Source organism: Eupeodes corollae, chromosome 2, assembly GCF_945859685.1.
Source record: "Eupeodes corollae chromosome 2, idEupCoro1.1, whole genome shotgun sequence".
NCBI classification, from domain to species: Eukaryota; Metazoa; Arthropoda; class Insecta; order Diptera; family Syrphidae; genus Eupeodes; species Eupeodes corollae.
Genome location: NC_079148.1, coordinates 66,439,240 through 66,467,145, shown reverse-complemented (window position 1 = coordinate 66,467,145; position 27,906 = coordinate 66,439,240). Strand labels below are relative to the sequence as shown.

At 35.0% G+C, this 27,906-nt stretch overlaps 2 protein-coding genes across 3 annotated transcripts; one reads left to right on the top strand and one right to left on the bottom strand.

Moving 5' to 3' along the window:
* Window positions 1-425: 425 nt before the first annotated feature.
* On the top strand, window positions 426-5,829 carry LOC129944562 (uncharacterized protein F58A4.6). Its single transcript, XM_056054087.1, has 3 exons — window positions 426-868; window positions 932-1,046; window positions 5,339-5,829. The coding sequence occupies exons 1-3, from the start codon at window positions 582-584 to the stop codon at window positions 5,645-5,647; spliced, it is 711 nt and encodes a 236-aa protein (XP_055910062.1). The 5' UTR covers window positions 426-581; the 3' UTR covers window positions 5,648-5,829.
* LOC129944561 (bleomycin hydrolase) lies at window positions 5,754-21,621 on the bottom strand. Of its 2 annotated transcripts, none has more exons than XM_056054086.1 (9): window positions 21,468-21,621; window positions 21,332-21,393; window positions 10,605-10,762; window positions 10,292-10,537; window positions 10,087-10,224; window positions 9,770-10,018; window positions 9,479-9,705; window positions 6,296-6,416; window positions 5,754-6,232 (listed from the first exon to the last, which is right to left on the bottom strand). In XM_056054086.1, exons 2-9 carry the CDS (start codon window positions 21,339-21,341, stop codon window positions 6,017-6,019), a joined length of 1,365 nt encoding a protein of 454 aa, XP_055910061.1. In that variant the 5' UTR covers window positions 21,342-21,393; window positions 21,468-21,621; the 3' UTR covers window positions 5,754-6,016. The 2 variants fall into 2 exon arrangements, with proteins under 2 accessions (XP_055910061.1, XP_055910060.1); XM_056054085.1 differs by having other exon boundaries at window positions 21,461-21,619.
* Between the last annotated feature and the right edge of the window lie 6,285 nt (window positions 21,622-27,906).

Here is a 27,906-nt window from a genome sequence, read left to right as displayed (position 1 = left end):
TTTATTTTAAATTATTATTTTGGAGCAACCAGTATTAAAGTTTACACAAAATAATGAACAAAAATCAATGCTAAAACTTTAAATGGCCGTATCTCGGTAAATTCTTTGATCTCGCATATCTCGTGAACTATGCCACCTGGAGACCTGACATTTCAATATTGGGACATTCTACTTGTTATTGATTTGACGGGCTTCAAGTGATACTTATTCAGTCGACTGACAGAAATTTTATCGTTCTAACAATAAGTTGAAATTTATCTTACGAGTATGCTCCAATAACTTTAAATATTCTTTTTACCATTTGACTTCTCCGGATAGCTAACCGAACAAGCTTCGTTTATTTGACAGTTTTTATTAAGTTTAAAAATAGATTACCAAACAGACCTACGACTTCTCCTCATGCGGTTCCAAACAAATCTTGTGTCAAAAACAGCTGATCATTAAATGGATTCTGTTTTTTTTACTTGTGCCTAGAAAAATTCAAATGCAGAAAACTTTAAATCGCAAATTCAATAATAAAATTATTTCTTGTATAAGCGTTTTATGCTAGTGAAATTTATTAAAAATATTAACATCACGTTATGGCAATATGCATTTGTGTTTCTAATTACTTTAATCAAAAAGAATATTATACAATTAGTGATGAATGTCCGGTAAAATGCTTAGGGGAGAAACGACCTCCAAAAAGTAAACTTTCGAAGAATCGAAGGAAAACTGAAGCCAATGGCATAGATGTGTACTTTTTCATTCGTGAAATCCTAAATTTCACTAGTTATAGACAAAAATGTTTAAATGATAATGTAAAAGAAGGTATCTTCCTTTTGATTCAAATAGTGCCACCCGAGAGGGAAGTCATCGATTATAAATGGTAATAACCAAAATTTAATACAATCCTTATGGCTTGACCATTTTTTTATTTTGTTCTTGACAGGAATCAGATGACTTCTTACACGTTATGGGAAAAAATCGAAGTTGACTATCTGATGTCATGGTTATCGACCTTGGGTGGAGGATTCTCTGCTCTTGGAGAACAATTTTCAACCTGTGTAAGCATTTATGTTTTTATAGGCTAGGTAAATGTTTAGTTTCTTTGTTTGCGTCCCTAAAAATTACTCCTTCGTGCACATGTAATCATCATAATAACGAGCATGGCACAAGTGCCGAGACGAGAGATGTTTTTGTTCACAAAGTTTTGTGTGCCCTTAATTTTGATCTGGCTCCTATGGTAGCACTGCGTTCGAGTGAAAATGTTTACTTAAACCTATCTGTACTTGACAGTAAGACCGAAATTATAAAAAGCTATTATGAAAATCAGGCAGTTAAGGGGTTATTAATGCCCTGAACATAGTTCTATCTTAGGAAAATTGGAAAGGATTAAGGAGGAGATACCGGTGCACATTGGTCTAAAAGTTTTGAATATCAAAATGAGAGAAAAACAATGTTGGATAAAGCATCACACTTTCTCATTGTGCGGTTAAAAAGATCTCTAAATAGTATTTCTGAATTGAGGGTAGTAAGCATTCCTGAAAGTGCGAGTACTACTGCTGACCTGATAGGGGAATACAACTGACTGATTTGCAGAACATATAGTTCTATCACTTATCATTTTCATAATTCTTTTCTTTGGATTTTTGATTTGATTAGCTTATCATACGCTACCGTTGAAGTTCCACATTTAAAGGAAAAGGATGTGAATCTAGAAACGAATATAACGTCTACAGAGAAGTAGTTTTATTGATAAGAAATGGTATACAAGAGATTGTTAATGAATGTATGAAAGAGAGTCGAACACAAAACGCATTAATTTTATGAGCTCCAGATTTGAAACCATCCAATAAAACTTATATTTAACCATTACATTGATGCGAAACGCATATATGAACACTTTTATGCTGGTTTATATTTATTTTCGTGATCTTAAATCGTATTTATTATATTTAACGGTTAGAAATTTAGTTTCTAATCCAACGAAGCAATGATTCGCTTATACCGAATGCTTCGTAAGAGACCAAGGTGCCAAACTCTATCAAATGCTTTTTAAATATCAAGTGCAATAATGTTACTTTCTCCAATACGATATAAATATTTGTTCCACTGTTCGGTTAGATAAACCATGTTTTGGTTTTTGTTATTCTTTTATTTGCAATGGCTGGAAATCAAGGGTATAACCTGGTACCATTATTCTTTTCCCACCATAGTCTCGCCATATACATTAGGAATGATGTTGCTTATCAGTTTTTGCCACAATATGGTATCTGCACCAATTCTTTTTTCAATTTAATGTGGTTTAAATCTTCCGTGAATAAGCAAATCATTCACTATTGCTTCCTTTATCGAAGCCCCAATCTAGACTGAGTGTAAACTTCTCGTGAATTTGATGCTATGTCTGATTCCATCCAAATAATTGTTTCGTCCTATCCTCTCACTGAAATCACACAATTCTTCATGGCTTCAACATTGGGGCCAGTCAACACCAGAAGGAGTGTGTGCTGAGATCTTCGCTGACTTAAAACACCTAACTCAGCTGGTCAACGAGCCCACTCGAATATCGGACGTGGTAGGTCGAGCAGAAAACACTCTTGACTTGTTTCTTACTTCTGACCCTGGTAAGTACACTATTAGTGTTCTATCTCCTGTAGGCACATCTGACCATTGTGTTATATCAGCAAATTTCTCGTGTAAGAACTCTCCAGTTAAAGAAAAAGCTCCTAAGAGAACCGTTTGGCAATTCGAGAAAGCCAACTGGGACGGTCTCAATAATTATTTTAGGATCTTTAACTGGTCACTATGCTTCCCCGATAGTGACGTTGACGCCAGCGCTGATATGATCACAAGTTTGATTCTCCTGGGTATGAGAACTTTAACCCCGAATAGGGTCAGACCCAAGGAAAACGCATGGTTCGATGCGAGCTGTAAAGAGGTTATTAGGGTCAAGAAGGCAACTTTCCGTTGTCTTAAAGCCAATCCAACTCCGCCTGTACTTGAGCGAGTTAATGATTCTATGGGTCAAATCTTTTTTCGCACTCGTACTGTAGCGAGAGCTTTTTCATCAGTCCTACTCCTCAGGTCTCGTTCCGAGCGGATGGAAAACCGTATTTGTCCACCCTATTCCCAAAAAAGGCGAATCCGTTTTATCTCCAACACTTTTTCTCATTTTTATTAACGATCTCCTGTGTGCAACTTCTTGTTTCGCTGACGATAGTACTCTTAGCTTTTTGTATTCGTTTTCAGATTCACACCCCTCTTCTTCGGATATGAAACTGCAACGACAAAAAATATGATAAATATGATAAGCTCATTAAATTTCGACCTAAACAGCATTGTACAATGGGGAATAAAAAACCGCGTGGAATTTAATGCTTCGAAAACGCAGTACTGTCTTGTATCGTTAAAGCGAAATATACCCTCTTTGCCATTATCCATAAATGGCACTTGCATCGAGGAGACTTAACATCTCGATATTCTCGGTATGTGTATCACCAGCCACCTTTTGTGGAACGATCACATAAACGATGATGGCAAAAATGCCGCAAGGTGTTTGTGTTTTCTAAGGCGATGCAAGAAGTTTTTCTTCCCCTTTGATTTACAAGAGTTATATTATTCAAAGCTTGAGTATAACTCCTATATCTGGGCTGGTGCTCCTGCAACTTACTTAAGCCTCTTGGATAGTATTGAACGTAGAGCATTTAAATTGATAGATGATAATATCATCAGAAGTTCATTTATTTCGCTTGAACATCGTCGTAAGGTCTCTTGTCTGACCCTCTTTCGCTGTTATTTTAATGGTTTATGCTCTAGAGAAATAGCCAGCTGCATTCCTACCCTTAAACAGTTCAACCGTAATACTCGCGCTTCTAGGAATGCTCATCAATAAACCCTCGAGTCCAACTTCGGTCGTACTGTCAAGTACAGAGATTCGTTTTTTAGCCGTACTATGCGAATGTGGAATGCCTTGCCACACTCTGTCTTTCCCAGCTATTGGAATATTCAGGAATTCAAAACCAATGTGCACCGACATCCCCTTTAAACCCCTCTCTCCCTTTCCTAGTGCTCACACTGTGTCTACATAATAAGGGTAATATATCCCTTTGAGTGTGCGCTTGAAGAACGCGAAGACGTTGAAGAACGCCTCGGACCAGCGGATTTGTGTATGGCATGGTCTTGTAGTAATATTGCGACTGCACGAGTGCCAAACAAGATTCGTCCCATAAAATCGTTTACGCTCTCAATTACAGGAGGACTAAGGACACTCTCTGACAGCGTCGGATTGACAGCAAAAACTGCAAGCAAATTGGCTTTATCAATTGACCTTACGAATTACGATAATCGTTAAAATCCCGCGTTATCGTTATGTTTCGTTTTTGGCCAGCAACTTGAAAAAAATAAGTAATTAAAATGCATACATCCATTCTTGCAGAATCGGTCTAAAGCGCCCAATACACGATACAATCTATCGCACTGACTTGAATTGTACCGATATCGGTAGCGATATCGAAAGTGAGCACACACACATACGACTAGCTCACGATTTGATCAACTGTCAAAATAGTTCCTCATTTTCATCTTCTATTCTTTGTTTAGAGTTTTATTTTGAGATTATGGCAAAAATTAAATCATGAGTGACTTAAATAGAAGAAACAAAGTTATATTAATATGTGCCAGAGTTATATTAAGCGAGAAACTTGAAAAAAGGAGAAAAAGAAAGTGGGCCAAGGAGTGGCTCCTAGGAAGATCATTACATTCGGACATTTATCTGGTTAACAAACTTAAGGTAACTGAGCCCGAAGATTATAATTCTCTTAATATTTTGTTGCTATAATCTGGAATGGAAACCATTTTCTCCTAATAACTTGCTACCAGTCAAAACAAAAACATCGGTTTCACGCCTTCACGGTCGTCACATACGTTACAAACGGTACGATTCCCATCAAAACAGTTGTATGCAACCTCTCGTTTTCCCTCGATAGCATTCGACCATGCGATTTCAGTACAGCGGATACTTTGTTTTATACACACGATACAATCATCGCATGCAATTCAACTTTTGTACGATAATCGGTACAATAATTGTATCGTGTATTGGGCGCTTAAGTCGTGTCTATAGTTTTTAAGGTATCGTTGTTTTTCGTCTCATGTTTCGTAATTCCAAGGCCCAGAACTATTGTTATTTAGTTGTTTATGAGTACAAAGACGTTAAAAGATTGAATTTGCACACGCACTCATTTGATATCCAACTTAGGCAGTAAAAAGGATATTTTCTTATTTATATAATTTTCTCTACGCACCTAGTAAAATTATACAACTTTATTATATTGCCTTCTTATCCTTTAATTTTTAGGCTGAAACAGCTGGTAAAATATCACTTCGCCAATTACAACTGGGACTGCGACTGGGTGATCCATTTCTTCAGGCTCGATGCAAACTCTACTATAGCATATCACTAATTCAAACTGGTCGCCTGCGATATGCAAAGTATATTATCCGAGAGCAATACAAATTTGCCCGACAGCATAAAGCAATCGATGGTCGTTTAGTGAAAATGTGTTTTGGAATTTGGCATCGACTTCAATACGAATACATGTTGAAACAGAAGAGAAAACAAACAAATCAACCAAGAAAACAACCAACAATTAAACCAATTCATTAGATTTTGCTTAGTTTTTATTTTTGAAATCGGGAACAAAAATGTCTCATTAAATGACTCGAAAAGTTCTCTCATAAATATTGTGATCCAAAAAACAAACAAAAAAAAGTTTAAAAATTAATTCAATAAATTTTTATTCTTTCTATCAACATAATTGTATAAAATATTTTGTTTTTAATTTATAATTTATTTCTTCTTCATAAATAACATCATCTTTTTGTATCGATAAAAAAAGAAATGGCATTCAATTGAATTTTAGTATGCGAAATGCAGGTTTTTCTTGACTTGTTTTATTTTAAAAGAATTATAGTTTCTTGTATTGATTTTTTTAAATGTTAATATTCTTGTGATGAATTTGGATTTTTTTTTTATTTATTGAGCAAGGGTTCCCATGGGATCCCACGCTGGAAGCACAATTGGTTTCATATCGAATACTTTAAGAGTTTCCTTTGGAACAACACTTTTATCCACAACAACTTCGAATCCAAATTCTTTGAACCAATCAGCCGTCATAACAAGATATCCCTTTTCACCACGATCTTCACCCCAGGAGTTTTCAACGCGAAATTTGGTTGGATTGCCTTTAGCCTAAAAATATTTTAATTTCATCAAAAATGTTAAGAAGTTCTTTTTTAAAGACTAAGAACTTACATCCACAGATACAGCAGTAAAGACCATAGCATGAGTCATTGCTGACTCGCCATACAGAAGACGATCTGCTTTGGGAAGAGTGATTTGGATGTCAACATCAAACACCAATTTGAAATCATGTCTGAAAGTAGAAAAATTTTATAATATTGCATTAATTTCGAATACATAAAACAAAAACTAAAAACTAGGGAATAGTATCCATATAAAAGGGTTTTAAGAAGACTATTGACAGCTTCAACATTCTGTTAATCTGGCATGCTTCGCAGAGGAGGGTTATCCCCAACCCTGAACAGAATGCCTACATGAGCCACACTCTCCGTACAGCAATAGTTTATTGACCGTTCCTAAAATGGAAAGCCTGCTCGAAGGATAACAAAGTATATAATGAACTCATTTCTATTATAAAGGCAACTAATAAGTTCGAATGTCAAGTTGTATACACAGGTAAGAGAAGTCTGATAGAGCTCCTGGAAAGCTTTGGATTTTTCGTGTTGAATGGGGTTTCCAAAAGTGACGCTTAGCAGACAAGGACAGTCGGTTATAGACATTATGTGCTATATCTGGCCAATGGTTGATACCGATTGAAGATTTCGAGGTTCTGGATGCGACTTTTTCTGCTATTTTTTTTATTTTCTCTAAAGGAACTCGAAATATCGCAAACAACATGTGCAAGTTGAAGTGGGTTGACAGCAAGGCCCTTCTTTATCAATCTCGTTTCCTAAAACTATTCCGATTTTTTTTTTAAAACCAGTGCTTACATTTTAATAAGGAATAGAAACAGCTTTGTTCCTCAAAAAAGATTGAATATCTTCAAATTACTGCAAAAAACTTAGTGCTCTAAAACATTTTGAAATAATGTGAGGGCGTAATTAGGAGGGCGTAAACATACTCCTAATAATAATGCTCTCTGAGCTGAGGTTTTGGCAGATTACTTCAAAGGATTGCTATCAGCAAATGAGTCTTTGTTATATTCCTGAACTTGATGTACCGATATCCTTGATTGAACTAGAAAGTGTTTTGAAAACAATGAAGAACAACAAAGCACCGGGTGCTGATGGAATCCCAACGGAATTTTACATATATTTTACTGCTTACTTCAAAAACTACTTTGTGGACTGGTTCAACCAACTTTATAATGATGCTTGCATACCCATTTGCTTTCACACAGCCATTATTTACGCTATTTTCAAGGGAGGAGAAAGGAGTCTTGTAGAAAACTATAGAGGCATATCTATTCTCAACTGTTTTAGGAAAATCTTAAACTCTATTCTTTACGAGAGGCTTACGAGATGGATAGAGACAAACAACCGCTTAAGTATCTTCCAAGCTGCGTTTCGATCCGGTTTCTCAACGGTAGACCAAATTTTTGCGCTTACAAGCATAGCAAGACAACATTTGGAGAAAAAGAAAAAGCTTTACAGCTGCTTCATTGACTTCAAGGCTGCTTTTGATGCGGTCAATCGACAAGCATTGATTTACAAACTATCTTCTCTTGGCCTTTCTTAAAAGATTATACTTCTTTATTCTCACTTTCTAAGTTCAACGAAAGCCTCAGTATGGGATGGCAACAACTTTTCCGAAAGTTTTGAGACAGCGGAGGGAGTTCCGCAAGGATGTATTCTAAGTCCCATTTTGTTTGCACTTTATATTGATGCGGTTTGTGAAATCCTTCCGGGAGGTGTAATATTTGACGAATCTTTGATTAAAGTTTTACTGCATGCAGACGATCTGGTACTTTTGGCGGATAACCCATTTTCCTTACAACTGCTAATCAACAGACTTAAAGAATATTGCGAAACTTGGGGCTTACAGGTCAATACTAGAAAAACCAAGGCTATGATATTTAAATCCAGGCGGTATGCACGACGTGCTGAAGAATCATGGAACATCAACTACGAGCGTATTGAAATTGTTAGTGAGTTTAAATAAAAATAAATAAATTGAGTGGGGCAACAGTCCGTTGAGTACTAGGGCCTAGTGACTTACAACTCTCAGCCATTCATGTGTGCGAGTAATGTTGCTAGGAATGGAGGGGACCTATAGTTTATATGCCGAATCCGAACGGTTTATTTGAGAAAGCACTTTTTCATGATTTTTCAATTCCTCGCAAGAGGCAGTACCCGTGAAAAGACTTTAGATGGCATAGGCAGGGATCGAACCCAAGACCTCTGGCATGACAGTCCAACGCACTAACCATTATACAACGAGTGAGTTTAAATGTCTAGGTGTATTGCTGACCTATAAACTAAACTTGAGCAATCATGCGAAAGAGAAAACCAGGGAGGCCAAACTGGCCCTAAACCTGATGTGGCCCAATTCCGAGGAAAACCTTTAAACATTATTTACGTCCCTTATATTCGAGAAATAAAGAAATATTCCGAGGGAAATTTTTATTCAGGACAACCCTAATTGTCTCTACTGAAGGCGGAACCGAACAAAATATCGCTAGACGTATCGGGAAATCTAGGGTTATCCAGTATTTAGAGAAAGGTCTCTCTCAGCTCGAAGACAAAGCTACGACTGTTCCGCTTAGACGTCCAATCAGTACGTATAACACGTCTGCAGCACCTAGAAAATAACACCAACGATTAATAGGAAACTTTAAACCTTCATAAATAGAAGCGAAACATCTTACGGGACCAATCGATAAAGGATAAAGGCTCAGAAATCCATTGACACAACTATACGCGAGCGAAAGTGGGAGCGGATTTTTCACACGCTTCTTAAAGGGAACGAATGCATTGCATGACAAGCAACGCAGTGAAATTTACTTAATCGCGATTGCAGAAGAGTCAAGAGAAGCACGTGAACAAGAACAGTCGAGGAGAAGATTTGTCAAAACTGAGGAAAATCTAGAAGGATTCAAACGCATCGCTGGTAACCGGAAACAGCAGACCATGGCGCGTAGGAGTATCTGAGACCCATACTGGCTATAGGTCTCATTACCTAAGTAGGCAGGTAGTCCAATTCATTTTTCCTTTAAATACGTCGAGGCTTTAAAAATTTCCCCAAAATAAATTCCCTTGCAAAGAGAAATAAAATATCTTGCAAAGATTTTTCCTGATGCCAATTAATTCCGAGGGAAACTTTTATTTATTTTCCCAATCTCCGAGATAGGGAAACTTTTCCAGAGAAAATTGTATAAGAAAACAAAAATCAAAACATAACTTAAATAATACTCACATCGTAAGATCTTCAATGCCTTGTTTAGAAGCAAATCGCTTGCTTACTTCACAGCCAAACCAAACTGGTTCACCCTTCTTTAAACTCTCTGTTACAACTGTCATTAAAAGTTCAACTGGTTGATTGTTATACAAAACTGGACGACCACCAACAACGTTGCCCAAACAATCTACTGTATAGGCGGTATCATAACTGCTTGTGGGACGTGGATCAGTCACAAGACAAACCTAAACAACAAAATAAATACCAACTGTAAAATAAACTAAACAAACAAGTCTTTTGTGTTTTTACCTTATCCTCAACATTAAAAATTGGCTTAACACGTTGATTATAAAACTCGAGTGGAGTTATTGGGCCAACACTGAGGAAATTCTTACTCTTATCATAATATTCCCATGTGAACGTCTGAGGTGGTATTCCCAAACAAATGCCAACAATTTTATAAATTTCTCCCATCATTGTTTGAATAGCTGCCTCGAGGGCACCTTCAGCTGGACTTGATGCATGAAGTTCTCGTAAATTTTTGGCATACTCTCTTAGCTATTAAATAAATTGTCATGATGAAAATATTGTTTTTTTTTTTAAATTCTTGAAACAAAGAAACTCACTTTACTTTTGAGAATGGCATTCATACGCATACTGGCCTCGCAGCTGTAGCTCTCTGGAAAGCATTTCTTTGGCATAAGGCCATGTTTTGTGATTAGATTAACTAACATATCCCACTGACCACCATCACATGTTGGATCCTAAATGATAGACACACAAGTTAGAACACTTCACAACAGAGGAATGCACATAGATGCTACAACTTACATTCAATAGAAATGATACCAAGCGACCATCAACATTTTCACCTCGTTCTGCCGTCTTCACAATATTGTTCAGGAAATAGTTACATCTCTCAATCTTGTCCCAATAGAATAGATAACCTTGGGAGAACTCGAACTCATCGAGAGTTAGGGATTTCATGAATGGAACACGAATGCAATTCAGTGCTGCAAACAACCAACACCTTCCTGAGCTTTTTTGGTTTGTAATAGGCTTACCCTCACTCTCAACCTGAAAACAAAATAAATAAAATCAAATGAAACTTATCACACTTAACACAATATTTAAACAACTTTACCTTATGGGTGAATACATGATTGGTATTTTGCAAAACTGGACGTGACAAAGCCACATCAAAGGGATCACCTCGAGAGCAGACATTTTGTGCGAGCAAATTTTTTGGCTCACTATAGAATTCCTTACGCCACTTGTCCAATTGTTCACTGGTTATTGGAGCTAAAAATATATTCGTTGAGGTACATGTAGATCGTTGGGTTGTTTTTGATTTTGTTGTTGTTGTTGTTGTTGGGATAGTTGATTTGATTTTGGTTGCATTTGAAGAATGCAATTTCATAATTTGTTCTTGCATTAAACGCAAATTTGTTTGAGTTGCTAATAACTGGGAATCTCTTCTTAAATGACGATATAACATAGAGGAAGCGGAATTTTTTTGTAAACGCAAAACTGCAATGAATCAATTTTACAAAATATTTTCGAAAAAGAAGAACACAAATAATCGTCATTTAAGAAAAGATCTTAGATACATACATATATTTATTTTTTTCATAAATTTATTTACACACTCGTATAAGACAAATTAATAATAAATTGATGAATATAAACATTTAGATTTAGAAATCAAATATTTAAAAAGTAACTGACTCAAAAGAACACACATTTTTATAAAACAAACACAGAACAAAAAATATCTACGAAGTCCTTTTTCAATAATAATTCAAATAAAAACTCGTTTTTCAATATACAGTGTCGGGCAAAAGTCTTGGTACCCGTGCGGGTATTCTTGATAAATGAGTTGTGTAAATGATATTAAGACACAATTTTCAATTTATGTTTTGATTTATTCAAGTTTAAGTTTATTTAACAAATTAACACAAGAAAAACAGAAAAATATCCTTCAAGGATCTTTAAAAAGTTAAAATAAAAGTATTAGTCCCTAACAACAATAGTGCAAAAGTCTTGGTACCCTAGAAGGACAAACGAATTTAATTCGGTTTCGAATGTTTTATGTTAAGAATATAATTACCTAATATTTTGTGGGAAAACCTTTGAGCCTAATAACCTCTTTTAAACGATTTGGCATAGATTTCACAAGTTTTCGCGTGACATCTGACCCTATTAATACCCATTCTGATACCGGGAGCTCTTTAAGGTGGGTTTTGCTCGTTATATTGTGTTTTCTAAGTCGTTTCTCTAAGACATCCCATAAATGTTCGATTGGTTTAAGAATTTGGGGGGAGGGGGGTGTAACTAGCATGTGGGGCGTGTTGTAGGCGATCCACAACTTTACATTTGTAGCCGTATGCTTGGGATCGTTATCCTGTTGGAAGTGATATGTGTCTACGATCCAAAGTTTTTCTGCACTTTGTTGTTAGTTTTGTTTTAAGATGTTCAAATAATCTTTTTTATTCATAATTCCATCAATTATTGTCAAATTCCCGACACGATTGGATGACATACACCCCTATACCATTACACCACCGCCACTGTGTTTCACAGTTTCAATTGTGTTTTTAGGATTCAAGGATTCGCCTTGTTTTCTCCACACTCTAATCCTTTCATCTGAGCCAAAAATGTTGAATTTCGACTCATCGGAGAATGTTACGTTATCCCAAAATTTATTTCACTTACAAACGGCTTTTTACGAGGTGTGCACGACTTAAACCCAGATCTCTGGAGCGATCTTGCACCTGTCCACGGAGAAACTGTTTTATTTAAACTAATCTGTATATCGGTAGCAATCTTTAGAGCACTTTTAAATGGATCTTTTTTCATCTCTTTATGTAAGCTTGCGCGGACGACCAGACCTGACTTTATTTTCGATTCGGTTTTCTTTATTGTAACGGTTAATCACATTTTGTATGGTAGATTTGGGTCGTCCAACAATTTTATTAATATCCGCATAACTTTTACCTTGCTCATGGCAATTAATAATAATTTGACGCTTATTTACCGTTATTTCTTTTCTAACCATCGCTTTTTTGGTTTTGCACAACAAAATTTCTTAAACCTTAACCTGCACGACCGATCGCTTTGTACTGATTGACACACACATGTCATATTACAAGCTTCATGCAAAAAAAAAAAAAACAACGCCAACTGGACCGTTACAAATTTAAACAGTTAAAACTGGTAAAGTGCAGAAGTACCTAGACTTTTGCACTACTTTTTTCATAGATGTCAAGGTTTTATTATTTTTTGCTAGAAAATAGAATTTGTTTTTGAAGTTTTTCTATTGGTAAAACAAAGAATAAGGTTTTATCATAATAAATAACTTGATGCATGAAAATTAAGTCCTTAAGTTTTCTTTTTTTTCAAAGCTTTTAATGACATGGCACTTTGAGTACCATGACTTATGCTCGACACTGTATCTCATATCCTCCTGAGACCCTTGACTGTCAAAATTTGTTTTTCCTAAGAATTTTATAGTTGTAATACATTGCCACAGCTTTTGCACCAATACGAGGCTTGGCTCTACTCGTACATTTAAGACGGCCTCTAGTGAAAAGTTGGCATGACTTTACATTTGCTGATTGTTTGGTACAGCGTGTTTTTAAACCACTTCTGTGACCATTTCAATCAAAGGATGGTTTAATAATAAGGGCCGTGAACCACAGTTAAACGTCAAGTTTTTTTTCTGCATTTAATTTGACATTTCTCATATTCAGGCTTACTCGATTTGGACAATGGAAAGATACTCAATCTAGCAACGCGTTAAAAAGCTATTAAGGCTTATTTTCGTGATTTTTTAAAATGCAAAAATTTGAGCAAACTGGGGGGTCAGGTCATTCCGTAAAACGATAATAATCGTTAGACGATAGCGTTTCGACGATAGTATCACATCACGTAAGACGATAATCGTCAAAGTGATATCGTCAAAACGATAGCGTTTGCACGATAGCTAAGTAGGTATCGTCTGCTATTAATTTCTATTGATACCTTAGCAAATTGAAGTAAAAAAGTTTCGGTGTAGTTTAGCTTTGTTACAAAATGGAAATAAAAAATCAAAATAATACAATGGATTAGGTTACGAAGAAAATTAACAGCCCTATTACGGTTGTCAATTATCAATACGCTAGTTGACATTTTTCAATGAAATTGATGAATTGGTATTATCGTTATCAGCAATCAAAATTTTTGATAAACTGTGAACGCTCTTCAGAAATTAGATCTATTGTGAATGATTCAAATTAACAGTCTTGGTATTATGGTTGTCAAAATATTTGTTAATCATCAAATTTTCAGTCAATCACAAATTCCTTGTTGATAAAATATTTTACGGATCGCGAAAGCCAAAAGCATGTCTACTATTGAACTATTTTTCGGTGAAAATAAAATTGAAGAAGAAAATAATTTGGAGCAAGCAAAAGATTCGAAGAAAACTACGCGATGCTTCAAATCCGATGGATTTGGCTGAACATATGTATGTAGGTAAAAGATCTTTTTTAGTTACATTACAAAATCTAGTTTGGCTCACTTTTAGATTCATTCAAAACTTTAGACTTTCGAAAGAAGCCTTCCTTAATGTATTTTTAGATATTAACGACAAGTTAAAACCAACGAAAAGACAACAATCCATACCAAACATACTAAAATAGGCACTATTCACAATAGATTTTTGATCTTTGTTCACAATGTATCAAAAAATGATCAACTCGCGTTCATAATACCAATTTATCAATTAATTGACAAAATGTTTCAATTGTCAATTAATTGATCTTTGACAACCGTAATAAGGCTGTAAGAGATGAATGGGACCTTCTATCTATTCTAACTGATATGTGAGCATTTTTTTATATACAAAACATTAGTAATCTCTCTTAATTGTTGTTAAATATTACAATTGAAGTTTTGGAATTGCAAAAAAGGACTTTATGATATTATAAACAATAAATTTGCCAGGCGGTTGTCGTTCAACATACATAACGTATATACATACATTCAATATTAGAATTTGTTGTAACTATTGAAACTTTGGGGCGGATGAACATTGGTATATTCGACAGGGGAGTCGTTCCGTAATTTCCCAAACGATAATCGTTTATTACTGCAGCTGATTTCAAAATTTCTCATAGAGAAAAACCAAGTTTAATAACATTTTGAAGTTATTGAACAAGCTTACCTTTCGTTGAGTTCATTTTGACATTTTGAATATACTCAACGAACTTATACTGAAAACGATTGAACGAGACGATAGTGATAAAGTTACGTTAAGCAAATTATTTACCGCGTTTACAAGGAGAGTTGAATCCGAATTGAATCAGGATTTAGCGCCGTATAGACCTGGATCGGATCGAAATAGGATTACTCGATCCGATCCCACTGAAAGAGGTGAATCGAACCGAAAATTTGTTTGTAAACCTGAATCGGGGAATCGAGTTATTGGTGTGTGAGGTCTTGCTTGTGTGCGTGCGATAAGTTTTTTCTATCTTGTTTGTTCTAAGCAAAAATACTCCATTTAAATGAAGTATTTTTGGTTATAAGCTGAATTTAATTTGGCGCTCGTCTTTGTGTTGAGAGCATTGTTTTAAAATTTGAAAATTATTCACGTAGCAGTACGCACACAAATACAACCCAAATGTCATTTCGATTCTATTTGAATTCGATTCCTCGATTCAGTGCCACCATATACCTGGATCGAAATCTCAATTCGATTCGATTCCTCGATCTCCTCTTGTAACCAGGGTAATTGACGATATAGTTAATGATAATCGTTTTGACGATTATCGTTTCGGAAATTACGGAATGACACCCCTGTGCATGCTCGCACTGCTCGTATTGCAGAAAATATTGTTGCTGTTAATTTATTTATTCAGCTTAATAAAAGCCCTGAGGCCCACATAAAAGCTCTTTAATGTACAAGAACTAACAATTTTGAATTTATTAGCTTTAAAATTACAAGGGACGAGGAATTAGGACTCAAAAAGGAAAAAAGTAAAGGGTATCTTTCAGATGAGATTTGGAGATGTTAAAATCGAAGACTACCATAGCAGCGTTGCAGTGACGAAGAATTCTGAACATTGGTTCAAAGTGCCCGTAATTAGTGCGGTTATGAGGGATTTAGAAAAGTTATGCAGATCGCAGATTTCGAGGGTTGGTGTTAAGATGAATATCACTCAGGAGTGCCGGGGAATCTATATTGCCCATTAACAATTGGTGAACAAATAATATATCAGCGTTTTTGCGTCTAATACATAAGGGCTGCAAACCTAGCAGTTTTAGTCGATCGGCATAAGGAGGCAAGTTGGATGTATCATCTCAGAGGAGGCCACGTAAGGCAAATCGAACGAAACGTCTTTGAACATTTTCAATTCTGAGTGAATGGTTTTCATAAAAGGGAAATCATACTTGGCATGCATATTCAAGATGAGGACGGACTAGGGAAATTTAAAGCGCTTTAGTTACATAGGGGTTGGAAAATTCTTATGACCATCTCTTAATAAAACCGAGAGATCTATTAGCTTTATTAATAATTTGGTCAAAATGGAAATTCAGGCGTTTGTCACACATAATACCAAGATCTCTAATAGAATCGACTACGTTGACGGCGTCATTAAGGAAGTAGTATACTCTATGAGATGGGATTTGTTTGCGCGAAAAGGTCATTTGTTTACATTTACCTACATTTAACGCTAGGAAATTATGCATGCACCAAACAAAAAAGATATTAAGATTATTTTGTAAAAGTAAGGAATCAGATGGAGTAGAGATAATCTTAAAAATGTTCTTATCATCCGCATACATTAGTATATCTGAGTTTTTTAATTTAAGACAGACATCGTTAACAGATAAGACGAAGAGAAGGGGACCATGGTGACTACCTTGTAGGACTCCAGAAGTCGCATGTATAGGACTGGACACTGAGTTACGGAGAAGTACTCTATAAGTTCTATTCGCTAGATAGGAGCTTATCCAGTTTATAAATATAAATGGAAAGCCTAGGGCTCTTAGTTTGAGATAAATTATCTTATGGGATATTTTATCAAAGGCTTTGCTGTAATCAGTGTATACAACATCAACTTCTTTGCCATTCTCAAGGGCTGACAAAACTTTGGATATAAATTCAATTAAGTTAGTTGTAGTGGATCTACCTTTAAGAAAACCATGTTGAGCGGGGAAGAATAAAGGCTTGCAATGAAAATAAACGGAATCATAAACTAAGCTTTCAAAAAGTTTTGGAATGCATGAAAGTTTAGCAATAGGTCTATAATTGTAAATTTCAGTTTTATTACCTTGTTTATGAATGGGAAATACGAGTATATATGAATCTTTCCATATATGAGGAAACACACCTTGGGAAAGAGAGAGCTCAAAGAATGAGTTAGAGGCTTTGACAGAGAATGCATACATTTTTTTAGAACAACTGATGGGACGCCATCAGGACCAGGGCTAAAGTTTTCTTCGAGGCTTATAATTTTTGGGAAGTACCATTTCTTCAGTTATTGTAAACGATGAAAGAGAGGTTTGAGTGCAACCATCTAAATAACTAAAGTAATGTGGATCAGGATCATGCAGATGTTCAGTATACGATTTGCTAAAGTAATTAGCAAATAGATTTGATATGGTTGTTGGATCAGAGGAGATTATGTTGTAGAAACTCATTGAAAGTGGAAACCCATCAGATTTTCGTTTGACATTTATAAATTTGAAAAATGTCCTGGCATCAGAAAAAAGGTTATTTTCCATTTTGTTAAGGTATTGGTTATAAAGGGATTTCCTTAATTCAGAGAAAGAATTATAGGCGAGAAGATAGTTGTTGTGATCAGTATTAAATTTTGGACTGTAAAAAGATCTTCCAAAGCTTGTTATGGGTATTTCTTCTGCTCCCCCCTGTTATACCAAGGGGGAGCAGAGGTGAAATCTTTTCTACGAGAGAACGGTACTGATTCTTCAATACAGTACGAAAGAATCAAATAAAACCAATTTGTAAGGGACTCAACTGTTAAGTGGAGGGATCTTAATTCAAAGTCGACTGAGCTAGAAGGTTGTTAAGTTTGGAGAAATCAGCCCTAGAAAATCATAACAGTAATTTTCCATTTTAAAAAAGTTGTTTTCAAATTCAATGGGGAAGAAGAGATTAAGGGGAGGATGATAGCGATCCAAAGTTGAGAGAAGGTGAGGGCTCGGGGAGACAACACATTTATCGCAATCAGATGAGAATATGAGATCGAGGTGTCTCCCCATAAAGTTTGCTACTCCATTTAGTTGAAAAAGACCACAATCAGACCACCGATCAATGAACAGAGATTCAGATGAGATGTTAGTTAGAAAGAAGGATGTCTGATCATCTGAGGTGAATCAATTGAGATTGAAGTCTCCAAGAACGATGATCAAATTATTAGGTTGCACTAGTTCAAGCAGATAATCAATAGCATTAACATCAGCTTGATATGCTTTAATTTGTTGGGCTGGTCGAATATAACAACAAAGGACATGATGATGATGATAGTGTGGCTGAAAAGCCATCCACCTCATCTTGTTGTTGTGCCAAACAATTGCACCTCTCACGCTCGTCGTTGATGAACATTATGCATATTGACTGAAAAACTAAAGACTTGTGACAATTTCAAGTGTCGTCAATGGTCAGAATGGTGGCAAGAAATGGGAACAGTGGATGAACGATTCTCGAGAAAGATCATCTTCAGTGATGAGGTTCTCTTTCGCCTCAGTGGACTCATCAAAAAGCAGAATTGCCTTATTTGAGATAATGATAATCCAAGAGATTGTTTGGAGCGGTTTATGGACGTGAGATGTTAACGGGCTCCTTACATGCCCGTGCTTCGACCAAGAACGTCAAACCGACTCCCACCATCTTTTCATCGATTTCAAGTCCGCTTATGACAAAATCTACAGGAAAGCAATATAGAGCCATGTCTAGTGTTGGCATCCCTGCCAAACTCGTCCGTTTGTGCAGGATGACCATGGGGAATTCATGCTGCTTCTTAAAGGTTGAAAACAGCTGAACAGAACCTTTCGATATCAAAAAAGGCTTTAGACAAGGTCATGCGATTTTGTTTTAACATTCAACATTTTTAACAACTATCTTTCAAAAGTCTGTCCAATTACTTGGAAGAACTCAGAGTGATGTCAATGGGATTTTTGTTAGTATTGAGGTAGAGGCGGCAAAAATAGGTTTAACGGTTAATAAGGGCAAAACAAAGTACATGATGTCGTCAAGAAAGGACACACAACCCCGACGTCTTGGTCAGAACGTCACCATCGACAGACGTAACTTTGACGTAGTCAAGGACTTCGTCTACCTAGGCTCCGCTGTAAACGCAGAAAACAACACCAGCGCTGAGATCAAACGCAGAATAACTCTTGCTAACCGCTGTTTCTCTGGACTAAGAAAGCAGTTGAGTGGTAAAGTCCTCTCTGGAGGGACCAAATTGTTGCTATATAACACTCTTATTATCCCCGTCCTGCTATACGGTGCAGAAGCATGGACTATGAAAAAAGCTGATGGAAGCACCTTGGGTCGATTCGAGAGAAAAATTCTTCGTGTGATCTACGATCCCATATGCATCGAAGGGGAGTGGAGGACGTGACGTAGACTTAGCCAGAGGGGTAAAAGTCAAACGACTTAGATGGCTGGGTCACGTAGGGCGCATGGAAACCAATGATCCGGCCCAGAAAGTCTTCGAATCCACACCCACAGGACAGCGCAGTAGAGGAAGGCCGCGGATCAGGTGGCGCGCACAAGTGGAAGGTGACCTCACCCAACTTGGAGCGCGAAACTGGAGACATCTAGCTAGGGACCGAGCTAGATGGAGAAGTTTGTTAGGTGAGGCCCTAGTTTACACAGGACTGTAGCGCCACCTTAAGTAAGTAAGTTGTAATGAACGCTAAAAGCTACATCAATGTCTTTAAAGATTTAATGTTGTCCTATCAAGATAGAGTTCCTTGTGATATGGAAATGTAAGCAGTAAAATGACCCTAAGCGTACCGCTAGATCAACTGGAGCTTGGTTTCCTAATAATCCTATTTTTTAGTTTATCCTTTAAAAAAATTGTATTCATGGTTTTGTCTTTGAACACAATTAAATAATTGATTTTCATTTTGTTTCAAAAATTCTAGATTTGGAGAAAATTTAAAAATTACTATAATTTACCGCTAAGGTTCCCTAGCAACTCAATTCCAAGACATTCTTTAGACATTATTGATTTTCCCAATTTTCGAAACTGGGAAGAACTCCAAAACGACATTTTAACCACGAAGATTCCCAATTCTCTTCATACTTAACGGTCTTACCTTAGAAGTAACAAACCATATCTAAGCGTTAAGATATTACAATCAGTTCCAATGACATAGATACGACTCATTTTTATTTTAAAATCATAATAAAACTTTACGATGTTCACTTAAATACTGTCAATTGTAGTCAATGTAAGAGATGGATGACAACAGATTGAATTATTTGAGATACTAACCATAAAATGGAAATGGTTACCCATAAAATTTGCAACAACTGATAGTACTTTTATGAAGCAGGTAGAAAATATTAATGCATTATGTAAATTTTTGCTCATATACTCTTTTATTGTTTAGCGACAAAAGCTGTCGCCGCGTCGCCTTCATCACCACTTGACAATAAATACAAACATTAATTTCCACAAAAGAAACTAAAACTAGACTTGAATATATTTTCCACTCTAAAAGCATTCAATAAGATAAACTTTAAGATGGGAGTGCTTGCTTTTGCTGCAGTCATACGAGAAACGAGTCGTTGTTTAAGAAATGCAAATGAAATCGAGCTGTTTACATCACGTTCACGATTATTAGATGCCCACTTCAATGTCATCTATACAAGCTTTAAGTACAACTGCATACTCTGTGAAAATTGAAACATCTGAAGCTCTGATTCTGCTAAATACAACCATTGTAGGTAGATAGCTATCGCGAATTATAATAAACACACAAAAAACAAAACAGAAGCAAAGGGAGTACAACCTATCTACCCACAATTTGCATGACCAATTTATCTTTGTTTCGTTTTTTAATTGGGAATCAAAGAAAGATTAAATGGAAATCATTTATTGGGGTTTAAAGGGCGAGTGCTCAGAACTCAGATGCAGACAGAAACAGTTGTTGTTTGACGATTGAATATTCAACGACAATAATAATAAGCTGAATCCACCACCTGATTGCATAATCAAACCGATAGTAAACTTTATTCCTTGGGATCTTGAGACAGAAAACCAATTTTTTTTATTGCAGTGCCACGTACAAATATTTATATGTAAAATGGATGATTAGATTATTAAAATGCGATTACAAGCCGCAATCCGCAAATATGCAAACCCCAAAACGGCCCAAAACCCAAAAAAAATATTATCATCAAGTCATCGTAGAGGCAGACAGCAACAGTAACACACAACACAAAGAATGAATAACCCACAAACAAAAAATAAAGCCAACAAAAGAAAGGAGGAGAAATAAAGAAAGTAGGTTGTTGGCCTATCCATTGAACAATACAAAAAGAAAAACAATAAAGCCAGCCAATGCTTCAGAAGAGGGAGTAAAGCTAGTGGATTGGTCTTGGTCATGCTCGAGCCACGAGCCATGGGCCTCAGGCCCCGGGTCTGATACACCATACACAACTGCAGTCGCACATCGCAGTTCTGTTAGCTGCTCTGCTCCAGCTATAGATATGTGATATGTGAATGTTCTTTCTTTAAAATTCTCCGTTGACGATTAACTATTTTTAATTTATTATTTTGGAAATGGCAAAACAACAAAAGAAAAGCAACGAACAATTATATGTATCAATTTCTGTTATTTACTTACTGGAAACCATTTTAATTGCAGAAAAATGAGTCAGGGAAGGCAAAAAGTATCACGAAATAAAACTGCAATAGAATTTAAAATTTTATAAAAATTAGCCTTTCATCTTTTTGTTTTCAAGATAATAATTACTTTATACTTTTTTGGTAGTTGGATATTTTTCCTTTTGTTGAGAGACAAACACTTCACAGTACAACAACTTTCTGATCACCACAACTCAACAACTCAACTCGCAAAGTCAAGTCAAGTCACAATTCTGAATTCTCACAAATGGATGGAAATTGGAATGGAAATGTATTTCGAGGTGGAGAAGGGAAAAGAATTGAAAAAAAAAGCAATATAACGGAATGGAGTGGAGTGCATTCAGTGTGGCATAACGGCATTTTGTGCTTGTGACCTTGATTGCTGTCATTCGGTAGTTTTGACAGCTAAATGAAATTGAAATTGTTCGCTCGGGGTATGTTCGTGGATTGTAGTCTTGAAGACTGCTCGTTATTTTTTTTCGTGGACTAACGAGTAATCGTTATTTGTGAAGTCTCGTACTGTCTGGTTGATTTACATGTATCTGCATTTAATTTCTGCAAAAAATTAATGTTTGTTTTAGAAGACAAGTTTATATTGGAGATGAACTGTTCATCTTAATTATAGAATTTTCGTCTGCAATAGTGTTACTTAAAAAGCATGCATTAGTGTTGCAATAAAAGCTTTAAATTGTTTCTTTATTTTTGAAATAAAAATTTCATATAAATTTCCTTTTCGTTGTGGCCAACTAATTGCAATTTTTTAGTAACTTTCCGAATTTGCATGCTTTTATACGCAAATTCTATATGTAAAGAACTATAAAGACCTTTTAAGGCTAGGCGCACACATGAAACTTTTTCAAAACCTAATAGTTCGATCGTTAGTTGCTCAAACATCGCACACATAAGCAACTCCGAAAGTAATCAACTAAACAAACTAATACACAGGAAACATTTATTTACTTTGACTTAATATTTCTCTCTCTTGCACTTACAGAAAATTATTCAACGATTTAGTTGAATGTCCGCACAGTTACCTATTTTTTTTGATTGATTGATGTTTATTTAGCATTAATAACGCTATTTTACAATTTTAATACTTAAAACAACTTACATAATACAAAAAAGTACAAAATAATTTAATTTTATTTTAATTTTATTTTATTGTATATACAATATTTTATGATAACTTAGTAGTTGTGTTTGACAAATTGTGATATTTTATTTTTAAATTTTAGCATATTGTTTTCGATTTGTACATCATTTGGCAGACTATTGAACATTTGTAATCCTTTATAAAACAACATATTTTGGGTTCTATTATTTGTGAAAAATTGTACATTTAAATTGTTATTGTTTCTAAGGTTATATGGCTGAACATCAGCTCTTCTCGTCAATTTTCTTTGAAGATAGTTTGGCGTTAAATTATTTTTTCTTGTATATAAACAGTAATGTGCAAAAAATTATTCTTTGTTTAATACTTAACCAGTTTAGAATACTTAACATGCTACTTATGGGTGTATATCTATTACATTTCAATATCGACCTCATAGCTTTATTTTGTAATATTTGAAGGTTTTGAATCATGCCATTAGTCCCAATAATAGTATTGCTGGACAATACTCAATATGTGGTTTAATTATAGTGTTGTATATTTTTATTGCCATTGAAGTACTTAATTTCATTCTTATTCTTCGAAAGAAACCGATTTTTTAGATATCTTTTTATTCATACTTTCAAAATGCCTTTTAAAGTTTAAATTACTATCTATTAATATTCCTAAATATTTAATTTCCTTTACACATTCGAATTCTTCAATATAATTTATTTCACTATTACTGGGCTAAATCAATACTTTCGTTTTTTCCGTATTTAATTTCAGTTTGTTCATATTCAGATACATTTTCACATTTTTTATATCATCTTTAAGTTCTTCTATAGCAACATTTACATCAACATCACTTACATATAACAGTCCATCATCAGCAAAAAATGCTATTTGTGAGTTACTTGTAACCTTTTTAAAATCATTTATGTATAATATATATAACAGTGGGCCTAACATTGCCCCTTGTGGCACTCCTAACTTAACAGAAATACTGTTCGAATGTTCACTATTATACTTAACTAATTGTTTTCTGTTTTCCAAGTATGATTTAAACCATAAATATTCCATTCCTCTTACCCCCAAGGTGTATAGTTCCTTTAATAATATAACCCTGTCAACTGTTTCGAATGCTCTTTTGAGATCCAGGAACACTGCGATTATTTTCTTCTTCTCATGCATCTTCTCTTTCCAATCAGCAATTACGAAATTCAACGCAGATTCACAGGAATGTTTGTTACGAAAACCAGATTGTTCTTCCATTATAATGTTGTTGTCTTCCAAGTATTTCTCAAATTGTATTTGTACAACCTTTTCTAATATTTTTTCAAGTAATGGTAGCATATTCACTGGTCTAAAATGTTCGCATTTATAAGAGTTAGCAATTTTTTGAACCGGAACTATAAAAGATGTCTTCCAACTGTCAGGAAAATCCCATTAGTTTATGAATAATTTATTATTTTTAGTAAAGCTGGCCCAACATAATTGAAACTGTCTTTTAACATATCTTTATTCATGAAGTTATAATCATTCTTATTTGGCATCATTTCTATAATTTTCAAGAGTTCATCAATACTATCTAACGTTTTAAATTTAAAACACACTTCACTTTGTTGATCATAGTTTACCCAGGGTTCATTTGGAATGTCATTATTTATTTCTTTTACACTCGTTACGAAGTATTTGTTAAAATTGTTGGCTATCTCTTTATCATTTGAAATCTCTTTTTGTTCAAACACAATGCTTTGATTTTCTGTTTGCACTTGACCCAGCACTAAGTTCTTAATTGTCTTCCACATTGATTTTTGGGTTTCTGATTCATTTATTTTATTCTTAATGTATAATCGTTCTGCTTTGTTAAGATTATTTTTATATTTATTTCTTATTTTTTTATAATTTTGCCAATCTTCAATAGACCTAGTAGTTACAAACTTCAAATAACTCTGAACTTTATGGGTCCTTAATGTTCGCAGATCATCATTAAACCATTTTATTTTATTATTAAATTTAATATACTTCTTAGTTATGAATTTTTCTATTACACTTAACATTTCTTTTTCAAAAATATTGCTTGTTTGACTATTAATTTGTGTAATTATGCTTAAGTTATTAATTGCACTTCTTCTTACTTTTTGAACAAATTGAAATCTATTATACTTTAAATATCTTATTAATTTTCTCTTTTCACACTTATCTTTTTTTGTCGTTGTTATTTTAAATGTAATCGTTTCGTGATCACTAATTTTTAACTTGTGGTCAACTTTGACCATACAGTTTTCTATATTTGTAACTACGCTCTAGAAGAGTTTTCGTCGTTAAAGTTATACGTGTTGGTTCAGTAACCAGTTGATTGTACATAATTTCCCAAAACATACACTCTAGTTCATTTATATATATGCTATTTAAAAGCCAGTCTATATTGAAATCACCAAGTATTATTAAATTCTCTTTTCCTTCTAATTCATCCATCCATTCTTTTATTTTATCACAGAAATTTCTTATAGATGTGCTCGGTGAACGATATACAACAAAAAATAAAACTTTTTTTATATTGAATTTCTACCTCAATTACTAAGATCCAAGCACTAATTGGAGATTCATTAAAATTTTAAATTCGTAACAGTCTTTTATATATATTACTATTCCTCCAGTATGAGATGATGTACTTTCACATTTTATCATATTATAGTGCACTATATTCACTTCACTGTCTTGTATCCAGTTACCTAAATGAGTTTCAGTTAAATTAATAACATCATATTCTTTTTCACTTATTAAATGTTTAATTCCAGTAAAGTTATTTATTAATCCTTGAATATTCAAAAGTATGCTTTCAAAATACGATTTTGATTGCTAGTATGCAAATTTAGTACGTTCTTGATTCATCCTTCTTAAGTATACTGGACAATTCACATCACGAGCATCATGGTTTGGATTTATCTCCATACCCAAATTTTCTATCGTCATTATACAATTTTTACATTTTAGGATTTTACTATTGCATTCTTCTAGTTTGTGTTCTCCACTACACTTTGGGTAACATATGTTTTTTGTGCAATCTTTTGCCATAGGATTGTATCCCCAGCATTTGTAACATCTTTTTACACTTATTTTATCATAAACTGCACACTTATTCCAACCAACATTTAAACTTGGCTTATCCACTTCTAAAATGTTTCTAAATAATTTGCTATCTGTTTCAATTATTGCATTATATTACATTTTATGTTGATATCTCTCGTAGCACTTAACAACTTTCATTGAACCTTCAATTTTATTTTGTTTTTTTACCACTTCTAACAAATTATTTTCACTGACTTCTTTATCAATTCCAATAATTACTATTTTTGGTGCCACTAAAGATGGAATGTTAATATTATATTTTTCTCCTAATTTTTCTTTCAATTGTGACTCAATCTTTTTAGTAGACTCTTCATTTCCACATTTTATCACCACTAATCCGTTTCCACTCTTCGATACCCCACTAATCTGCAATGCAAGATCAGCTGGATCAATGCTTTCTTTTATAATTTCTTTAGTTTTTTCACTGTTTTGTTCCACATTGTCTTTTGGTTTCACAATAACCGGCGGTACATTTTTAATCATATCACTGTTTGTCTTTTTCTTTTCTAAAACGTTTGTCTCTTTTTCACTCAGATTTTTAACATGTTTAATTATTGTTTTTATCTCCTCTTCTTGCTTTATTAACGCCATTTTATTTTCATTAACCACTTTGAGCATATCATCAATTTTATCGATTACACTTTTTATATATGGTTGACAATTGTCACACACAAATAAAATGTTTTTGTTACTAAGCAAACCCATTTCATATTTACTCAATTCAGTGCATTTTTGGCAATAAACATTTCGGCAGAAAGTTTGACATACAACAAAACTTTCATTTCTACCTATATGCTTACTGCACTCTTCACACTTTGAGACAATTTCACTCATTTTACTTGTTCTCAGCTTTTTATATATCTATAAGCAAATTGAAGTGGAAATTCCTTTGATTAAATTTGTGTTTTTATTAGTTTATATAATTGTCTTTTTCACTGACTTTAACTTTTTTCCGTTTTATCAATGTTTTTGGTTTAAATAAACTTCACAATAAGCTTTCACACTGTTTATTTACTATTTTTTAAATTTACTCAATCTTAAGCACTTCGATACACGTCAGATCACTCTTCATCGACTCTCTTTAATTCCTTGTGACACAAACTAAGGAATCGGTTCGATATGATCGTTTAGTTTGTGTCGAAACGAATGGGCGGCAGAATGTTTCCGCATGTGCGCGGACTGTCATATAAGTATATAGTGCTCAATTTAAAAACCAAACAGTTTCGAAACTAAAAGCTGTCTAATTATCGTTTGAAAACAATGGATAAACATAGTGTTCTGTGTTCAAAGGGTAGCATGAGAATTCAAGAGGACACAACCGTCCACAGGTTTTTCTCAAAACTCACCTCTGTCTATCAACTCCTACTCTCACCTCTCCGCGGTTAACATCGGGTGCCTATTACCTCAACTGGAGATTGGGTTCCAACCCAGTGGAAAGTTGTTGGGGGCAGCAAACGAGAGAGGTGTTTCCACTAAGGCACTTCTCCTTATCCAGACGGCAGCGGACGAATTCTCGAGATGGAATCAACGGTGGCGTCTACAGTTCCAGTAAGGTTGAACTACTGGCCTGTAAAGAGCGGTTTATCCGGCTCCCCTTTCTTGGAGTTATACTAAGGATGTGGCCTTCCAGGTTGGGGGCTGTGCCGTCGGGGTGACTTCCTGGCCACGTAAAAAATACATTTAGTTGCAAAGCACCAACAAACCTCGGATACGGACGGACTCACTGTTGACAACCCACGCAAACGAAATAAGGACAACGAACTTCGGATCTGTACGTGGAATGTTAGGTCTCTTAACAGACCACGTGCAGCCGAACAATTAGCGGAAGCCATAAACTGCTGCAAGGCAAATATTACAGCCATTCAAAAAGTGCGATGGGATGGACCGGAAAACGCAAACTAAAAGACTGCGATATTTACTATGGCGATTGCTACCGAGAACAAAGACAGCGTCTATTTGGATGTGGATTTGTTGTTGGAAATAGACTCAGGCAAAAAGTCTTGAGTTTCAACAGTGTGAGCGAGCGCATCACGACAATCCGCATCAAGGTTGAATTCGCCAACAACGCTCTGAGTAGAGTTTGACCAACATTATTCATACAACGCGAAGCAAACGTAAAGTCAGTCGCACTCAGTTTTTTACTCTATTAGCTCGGTCACTTTGTTCAAAGCTCCATAGAGGGTGATCCAATGAAGCTTCGATTGAAAATAGAAACATAACCCGAGTCCTCTGATATTTCTGAAAAAAAATACCTTTTTTTGACAGATCAGTTCTCTAACCTGCCTGTGCCTTTTGGTGCTCATTTTAGTGCTTTATGAGGTCGACTTGGA

What these genes read in the sequence shown, in the direction of transcription:
- LOC129944562 (XM_056054087.1), top strand. Translation starts at nt 582, where the DNA reads ATGGCAATATGCATTTGTGTTTCTAATTACTTTAATCAAAAAGAATAT. An exon ending in GAAGTCATCGATTATAAATG is followed by an intron (nt 869 to 931) that starts GTAATAACCAAA and finishes TGTTCTTGACAG; the next exon opens with GAATCAGATGACTTCTTACA. An exon ending in GAGAACAATTTTCAACCTGT is followed by an intron (nt 1,047 to 5,338) that starts GTAAGCATTTAT and finishes TTTAATTTTTAG; the next exon opens with GCTGAAACAGCTGGTAAAAT.
- LOC129944561 (XM_056054086.1), bottom strand. An exon ending in TGGTATCATTTCTATTGAAT is followed by an intron (nt 10,225 to 10,291) that starts GTAAGTTGTAGC and finishes TCTATCATTTAG; the next exon opens with GATCCAACATGTGATGGTGG. An exon ending in GGCATTGAAGATCTTACGAT is followed by an intron (nt 6,417 to 9,478) that starts GTGAGTATTATT and finishes TTCTACTTTCAG; the next exon opens with ACATGATTTCAAATTGGTGT.